At 41.0% G+C, this 9,077-nt stretch overlaps 1 protein-coding gene across 1 annotated transcript; it reads right to left on the minus strand.

Moving 5' to 3' along the window:
* Positions 1–3,006: 3,006 nt before the first annotated feature.
* On the minus strand, positions 3,007–3,450 carry RAB33B (RAB33B, member RAS oncogene family; the record flags this gene model as incomplete). The annotated part of the gene is made up of 1 exon (XM_010157813.1): positions 3,007–3,450. A coding segment is annotated over one exon (444 nt), but the record flags the coding sequence as incomplete, so codon positions are not given.
* Between the last annotated feature and the right edge of the window lie 5,627 nt (positions 3,451–9,077).

The raw sequence follows: 9,077 nt of genomic DNA on the forward strand, positions 1-9,077 counted from the left end.
ACCTCCAAATGGCGTTTTACCGTTTTAATACACGATTAACTATGGAACTGGAGGAGGATCATAAATAGGACAGCAGGTAAACAGTATATAAGCACAAATGATTTAAGAGTTGCTTTGTGGGGAAAGAAAGGGCTATGCTATTTACCAAAAACTGAAATTGTGAAGCATGTACATGAAGTTAAGAACGTTTATTTCTAAACATGAAGCGAGACTAAGAGAAAAGAACTGGAGAAGACTTGTGAGGGTCTTGATGTATATGCAAGGGTCAGTGATTCCAAGTTCTAACACCACTGGATCACTTCCCATTCTTCAGAACCTGAAATAAAGCCCAAACATGCCTCTGAACCAAAGGTGGGTGCTTCAAATACTTCAAAACAGCTTGGGGCCATCGCAAGAAAGCACTGACAGTAATCCAAGCATTGTGACAGTCTTTCACAGAACTGTCACCCCCACACACAGAAACTAGAGATGACTCTTCCTCCCTTACAGTTTCTTTTACTGGATTTTACCATAAGAAATGAGATCATCATTCCTAGTACAATTACTGCAGACGAGTGACAACAGCGTGTGGCCAAGCCAGTTTATTAGGTTTCTGGGATTGTGCCTTGCCCTCCCCCCCAGCACACACAAATAACCCAACTTTACAATGTGGTAAAGTGAAAATACATATACGAAGTATTCGGTACACAGGACGTGGCCACCGAATGCCTGGGAGCACACCAAACCCCACACTAACAACCGCATACCTCAATGGCAGAACCATTAAAACATGCTTTGTGCCACAGACAAAATTGCATACTTGAATGTTTCCACACAGTTTTAATGACATGAAGGCCCTTATTTACAGGTTGTGAATAACTCCAATAAAGCTTAACAGATGTACCGATGTTTCACATCAAATTTAACAGTAACACTGTAGCTACATGATTTCCTTACCTCAGCTCCCAACCTGACTTGGAACTGTTCATTCTAATTACAAAAAAAACCCAAAACAAACAAACAAACCCCCACAACACCACAAAAACCAAACCAAAACACAAAAACATTTGCTGAGATACAAACAGTTAAGATGAAGCCTTTTGAAAGAAGGGGTTAAGGACATGAGTGAAAAACAAATTGCCCAAGAGGACTGTAAACCATATTTATTTACAACAGTATACACATAAATTTAACGATCCATCCTTTTCTTAAAAAAGCATTAAGGACACTAGTGTTAAAAAGCTGATTCTTTCTGAAAGGACTGTAAACTGAATTCTAGTCAGGTAAGGTTCAGAGTGAATACAAAATTTCCCTTTTAGAAATGTTTCCTAAACTAAATTAATGTCTCAGTTGTAGCAGCTTTGTACAGGAAAAAAGTATACCTTTCGCTGAGATTCTTTTTGAATATCTTAATCACATCAGACCAAGTGGAATGCTTTTTCTAAACCTAGAAAAAACAGTCAATGCATTTTTCTTCTGTCAGTATAACTCACAGTAGAATCACATCTTATTAATTGCAATAGTTTACATAATATTCGTTATCTTGTTTCAATAATTTGTTTGTAATGTGATCACTAGGGTGGCAGATCCTGAAGTGGCCCTTCCCTTCAGTTTCCAGCCAGCATCCCACACTACACACTGCAAATCAAAAATCTTCATTTTTACTTCAAATTCCTTTAAAAACGAAGTGACAAAACACTGCTTGACACAGCACGAGTGAAGTCACAGACTGCATTCTATGGCTTAACGTTTCGCTTCATGTAATGACCTGTAACCTAGCACCATTTTTATTACGACACTTGACCTTCGGACAGAAGTGAAATAAAACGGTTGCAGTTACGAAAACACGGAATGTGGTTCTACGGGAGTAGCTTCCCTCACCTGACCCAACGCATTACCAACTCACGTTAGTAACGCCAAGGATGCGGCATTATACATACGGATGTACATCATACAGATGATGTATTTGGCAGATTTTCTCCACGTTTCAAGATCTAATTTATTTTGTATTCAAAAGTATTTTAAGGAAGTCCCATATTCCTAATATTTTGTCCTAAGCATTTCCATCCCTAAAATACATGTTACCAAGTTTGTTGTAAAAGCTTTTTCAAGGTGTCATCACTAAAATCCACTGCAAACCAGTATGCTTTTGCCAACATCACCCAACCTCTTCTTTACCGAAGTGTTTTACTTACCCTGGAACCTCAGCTCAAATACTGCATCTTCAGAACTAAGTGCTCATTGAAGTTTCAGTATGGTCAGAGAAGTTATGGACAGTTATAGTCCCAAATTTACCCCAAATTCTGTGCTACAGTTCTTTCAATAAGAACGAATGCATAGTTTAGTTCTACATGCTAATTATGGAAAATTAATGAAGTTTTAAGTATCCATTAATTGCCTAGAGGCAGGGACAAGTCTGTCAATTCTCTTACCATTGCCATGAAGAAACAGTTTACAGTGGAATGACAGGCCAAAAGCTAGCAGTTTGAACGTACACTGACAGCCCAAACATTATCTGACACTCTTGGGTTTTGTTTTTAAAATAAAAAGGTATTTGCTTAGCAATTTGCTGGCAGTCACCAAATATTCCTTCATATGCCACAAAACTCCCCCAAAATCAAGCTATCTGGCTGTCACAGAACACTTTCTCCTACATTACCCCAATGCAAGTAGCAACCAAAAATGTTAGTAAATTGGCTTACTATTTATAACCTTACCACAAGTGATGAAAACAATCGCAGGCAGCAAGAGCTCAAGTAGAACTGCTTTGTCAAAACTTCACTTGAAGGCTTACCTTCCCGTACATTTATAGTGAAACTTCAGTAATTCAGGAAGTACAATTACAAAGTGCAAGAACGTGACATGGGCACACCTACACCAGAAAAGAAAACAACCAAGCAAAACAAAATCCACGTTAAAGTGCCAAAGAGATTCACTATAATTGCTACCAAAACCTGGAACTTTGCCAAGATCATAATTCTCAAGCATTTGCAAACAAGGCAAGGTGATAGCTGACAACAGTATGATTTAACACCAGCAGGTCATGGCAGGTTTTGGTTCAGGCTTTATATGTATTTCATCGCGATCTGGGGGTTGACTAAGCATTAATGGCTTGTGACTTTTAAGCTTGTGAGCCAGTGTCATAAATATGGCCTCCACGTGGTCATTGTCATTGGGGTTTTTGGCAGAGGTTTCAAATAACGGCATACTGTGAGTATCAGCGAACTTCTGGGCCAAGTCCGTAGGTACCTGAATAGCACTTCTCAGGTCACATTTATTTCCAACAAGAATCCGTGGTATATCGTTGGCAAGAAGGTGTTGTTTGCATTCCTCTATCCAGGAGGGCAGACTGTGAAAACTGGTAATGTTTGTCATGTCATACACAAACACAACAGCGTGTACATTCCTGTAATAGTGCTGCACCATGCTCTTTCTGACCCGCTCCTGGCCTGCCGTGTCCCAGAGCTGGATCTGAAAAGGGAAAGACAATGAGAGAAAAAAGTGTTTTATTGCTCCTGTTGGAAAATAATCCACATCCCTTGTAACTAGGGGAGTCACACGATCACAAAGATCCACTCTTCTAAATTAATCATACTAAATAGCTTGTGCTGTAGAAATTTTCACTTTTAAAGCTGCTCACAACTGAAACCAGGAAGAAATGATTATGTAACAATCACACATACGAATTTCTGAAAGTTTAAAGGGGCGGGTATTTCGTAAGATGTTTACAAAAACAAATCCTGAAGTCTTGGCAATAGCACTTTTATTTGAGAAAACAATGTGTATTTCCCAGATAAAACAGTGTGTATTTCACAGCACAACTCTCGGTTGACGTGAATTTTTCATTGCCAAAACAAAGTCATCTTCCCCAAAGTTTTGTCCTTAGCATGATGTTAGCTGCCTGCTATGGTACCATATCACAGTAGGAAGAAATCAAATCATGCACCAACAACAAAAACAGGACAAAGAAATCTTTCTCTGCGGGGCATCTACTGGAATCAAACCCTCCTGTGATGAACCTTTAACTTAAGCTTATTTAACTCAAACTAGGACCATACTGTTTCTAGTATCAAAGCACACATAAAAGGACAAGGAAAAAAAACCACAACCACATCTCCTGTTAGCATGATACTACTGTTTCCAGGTACACACCTTTCTATCCCAAATAGGCTGAGCACAGCTGTTTGATGCCTTGTCAGTGTAACAGACAAAAAAACCCACTCGGAACTGAAATACTTTCAGACTTCTCAGGTCCAGATTAAACCAAACCAAAACAAGCCTTGAAGCACCAGCAAATGTAAGCAATAACTAATAAAAATCTTAAATGCATCAGTCACCCTGGTATAAAGGAAGCTTGGAGTCCTCAGGCGCAGAATACGCTACAGAACCATGCACGTAGTGGACACAGTGATATTTCAAGGCACTCGCTCTCCAGGAGACAGGGGACTGGGATACACAGCAGTCAGAGCCAGGTCACCTGCAGCACTAGATGCACTGTACGCTGCAACAAATAAACTAGCGCATGGCTCTATCACACCCTCGGTGACGGTGTTAACGCTGAAAGACAACGTTCAGTTTCTCGGGTCAAAGCCAAGTTCCGGATTCCTGTCTGTCCTGCATAGCTGATCCCTGACGGCTGAGGCAGTTGGACTCTTGAGCTGGAAATGTCAGAGAGTAATGTTTTCTCCCTGGGACTGAAAAGGAAGTTCTTCTTCAGACTCAGAATTCAAGGAACATTAAATGTTCCATAAAGGATGAAGGTAAATTTAAAATTCAACCCATTCCCATGACAGGCACAGCCTTCCCATGATGGAATTGTTCTCCCATTACCAGAGTTCCACATTCTTTTAATCCAAATGTTTCAAGCAAAACTTACTTAGAAGTTGCAAGTGCTTTGAAACTTGCCTTGTTTACCATTTTTACCAGTGATTTTCATATTAAAAAAAGAAGGAAACCCAAGAGCCAGGGAAATTTGCTGATGGCAAGAAACTAAGATGCATCACTGACAGAGAGAGGAAGATTACAGTGTCACATACTTCTATTTTTTTTTTTGAAAGCTGGAAGAGTAGGAATAGGGTGAAACTGAACAGAAGCAGATGCAAAGTCTTGTTAAGTGTTTAATAACAAAGACTTTTCCTTTAAGTGCTGGATTAATCAGTTCAGAAATTATTAAAACAAATGATGATCCAGATACACGAGTCAATCACAGGACGTTATGAATCACTGGTGTGATAGAGGGAAGGGAAAAGAGTAATTGATGTTTCAGGATGGTGTGACTTTTTCTGCAATATGAGGTTCAACTCTGGTCACCCATCCTCAAGAAAACCTCAGACTGGGACAGGTACAAATGGCAGTTACTGGTTTCATCAGGGGAACTAAGAATTTACATGAGAACATCAGAAGAGCTTGGCTTCTGTAGTCCAGCCCAGTTATCTGCAGCTTCGGATCCACAGACTTGTAAAGATCCACGTGCTGCTTTTAAAAGGATTATTATTAATAAAAACAAGGCGAGTTACCCCAGCCTCTGATCACAGGAAACAGTAGTCAATTGCAATCCATCCAACTTTAGAGCAAATACTCCCTTTTTGCCAATGGTATTACACTCTAAACACAACTGACTGCATCTCCATGGTCTGCTATGGGAGTCTAGACAATCAGGTTAAATATAGGCACCTAAATCTGGGCAAGACTCACTCACCAACCCAGATAAGAGGATACTTCTATGCACTTGTAAAACATTATGAAACCAGGAGACTTGTGGAAAATTTTCATTAATTTAGAATGTGACATATTAAAGAGAGAAAAAGAACAGAATGAAGTAATCCCTATGTTCAGACAACAGAGTTAAGGAATCGCTACAGGTAATCTTGGAAAATGCTACATCAAATTAATCTAAAGAGGGAGCTCATTTTCACAGGCAGCTGTGGGCTTATACATCTCTCCCCACCTCACTCACAGAGCAGAAATCAGTCATGCTTCAGTCAAGCACGGATCCACAAGTGTATTTTCAGCCTTGGGTAAAGGAGGGGAAATTAAAGGTTTCCACATCTTCCAAGTTAACCTTAAGCTACAGTTCCTCCTAGATTTTATTTACATGCAGCTTTCAAGCTTGAAGCTTATTATCTCAAATTAAAAATGATAATATTCTTGGCATAGGATCATTTGCACTGAGAGGGAAATCCTTTCCCAAGATTGAAAATTTCACACTTCAGAAATTTCTTTTCTCCGCTTACTAGGTGAACTTGAGGAGACCATTCCATTTCTGGCCCCCCCAGAATAGCTGCTCTACTGAAAAACAACACTGAAAATGTTCACATTAATAGATACACACGGATGAATTAACATTAAGATCGCTGCTTCATTATTAGTTCAGTATCATCCAACTTCAAAGGAGCACATTTTTTAATATTAGCCCTTTAAAACATGTGATTTGAAAATTTGGTTTAACAGCATAATTCTGCTAATAAAACTGTGGACAGAATCACTTTGACACACTCCCTAGGAAAGACAAACGGTACCTAAATATATTTAACTCAGCTACCACCTCCCACCTTTGGACTCCTTTTTGTGGCTCCAGAAAGGCCGTTTTCTGAACAAGGACTCCCTTAGCATGCATGGTTTTTAACACCCTGGTAAAAACATAACTGGCCTTTAGTAAAGATAAAATGGTAAACTATGTCTCCTTTTACAAGATGTGGGGAAAAAAACCCAACAAACCACCTTGAAGAGCTCAAAGGTATAGAACATGATGTTTGGACTTTCTTCTGTGAATTTGATTTGCATCCTTTGCTCCTTTAATGTAGGTCAGCGAAGGGTGACATCATTGTTTTCTTCGATTTTCAATGCTTAGATCAATTTAGGAAGAGGAAAATTTAGAATGCAAAGAATTCATTCATCGAAAATTTTTATGTATTCATCACATCTAGGCATCCTTTTTTCATACAAAGCTGTTATCCTACTGAACAAGCTACAAAGGAATACACTAATCCCTGTGCCTTGGAATTCTACACAATTCCTGTGTGGGAGACCCCTGGCGAGAAGAACTGTGCTTGTGTTCCTGCCAATGACACAGCACTTTTCCAGCTGCAAGGGAAACGCTCGGTACTGTAGAGCACAAGAATGACCATCCAGCTGGCTGGGGGAAGGGAGAAGAGAGAAAGAGAAGACACTACTTTATAATCCCCTCCACCACAAGAGAAAAATTTCTCTCCCAGAAAGTCCTTCAGGGCACAGCAAGAACAGCAGTAATTTGGTTCATGTGAGCTTCTCTTTCCCAATTCCACAGGCATTGGTGGAGCTCACTGCTGCAAGCAAGAAAGGTGAAGATGAGTGAGAGGAGGTGGCAAAAAAACCCACAAAATTGGTGCACACCTGATGACACACAGCATCACCCTAAGAGCTACAGTCCTGGCCACAATAACAAAGTTTATTCCTTTTAAAGCTGAAACCGCACTTCCCAAAAAACAATGCATGTCAAAAGAGCCTCCTTCAGATCTCCACCTCCCCCAACCAGAACTGGAACATGCAACAGGTAATATTCTCAAGAGCACAGCAAAACAACCTACCACAACATATGTCGCAAAACGGCACGATAACCCGCACGAAGCATCTCAGAACTAGGGATCAGGCTATATTATTCTTCACTTCTCCCCAAAAAAGGCCAGGCATAATCCAGAGGTGGTGAAAAGGCCAGTCAATAAGATGGTGCTGACAAGAAGATATCCCTCCGGAAGTTCTCTCCTCTGCCACGGGCAGCAACAGACCAGGGAGCACAGGAGCTCAGCTTTCACCCAATGAAGTGCTATTCAGTGGTTTTATAAAGAAAAAGAGTAAGAACAACTCTTACTCTTTTTCTTTTGTAGTTAAAAAGGGTACAAGATGAAGAAAAAAGCAGATGGACTCATATGCCCTCCACAATTTCTTTCTTCAGTACAGAAGCAAGGAAAAACTACAGCTTTCAGCTACTTGGCTGTAAGCTGTAATTACAAAGTCTGGTGATAACAAACACCAACGTACAATTCCAAGACCGCTGTTATTCCCTTTTACTACACATTGTTAAACTTTGCTCATAGAAACAAACTATAGTACAGAAGGAGAAGGGGAGTCTGTTTAAAACCATGTTACTCCTAATAAAAAAACTGCATTTGTAAGCAGCTACTAGTCTAATCTGCCAATGACTGTCAGGATCACATTAGGTATCTACCGAGTAGACTAGGTGCATTTCATATGCTTTTAAAATTTGCTTTGCAGCGCAAAGGCGGCAGAAGAGCATTATTTCTCCCATCAAATTTTTGACTGAATTTAGTTCTGGAAGACTAAGCTTTAGCTAAACCTATAATCACAGTAAAAAACAAGTGTCAAATGCGAGCTAGGTATCCAACCTGCCGCTGTCCAGTTCTGTACCACAGTTGCCTAAACATGCGGCAATCTTAACAGGAGCCTAAAAAAGAACTGCAAGATGTAACACACTGGTGTCACTGATGCAACACTCCATTCCTGAACAATGTTCGATTTCTTATCGGGACATTTTCAAAGCAAAATGCTCGTAGCAGTGGCACCTGCACAGCTCTGCGGACTCCTAAGCCAAGTAAGTGTGACCCTTGATAAACACCGAATCAGAATTTCTGGGAGGCAAAGCTGCTGAGCCAAGACTAAAATAAAAGATCTGCCTAGAAATCCATCTGAAGGAGAAATTATTGATCAGCACCTGCCAAAAGCTGCACAAAGGTTTGGCCTACGGTAGGAATTTTTCATCATCATCGAAACCTACGCAGTAATTCCATTTCCAACAGCAGCAAGGGAAACTAGTTTTAGACGGAGCTGAACTGCTGGGCTACGAGCCTATGAATCCTCCCGTGCAGCTCCGCACCTGCCGGGGCACGGAAGGCTGGGATGCCCAGTCCTCACGCCGACCCTGCCCAGGCCTTTGGAGGCAAGCCCTGGCGTACCCTTAACCCTGGCTCACCGGCCCCAGCCCGTCACCCGTCAGCACCCGCATCTTCCTGCCCTCCCGCTTTTCCCGGCTGCTGCCTACAGCGATGCTGGAGCCCTGCAGCGGGCCGAGCTGGTCCCTCCGGGCAGCGGCTGGGTCGGGGCCC

The sequence above is a fragment of the Eurypyga helias genome, unplaced genomic scaffold (genome assembly GCF_000690775.1).
Source record: "Eurypyga helias isolate BGI_N326 unplaced genomic scaffold, ASM69077v1 scaffold408, whole genome shotgun sequence".
Lineage (NCBI taxonomy): Eukaryota > Metazoa > Chordata > Aves > Eurypygiformes > Eurypygidae > Eurypyga > Eurypyga helias.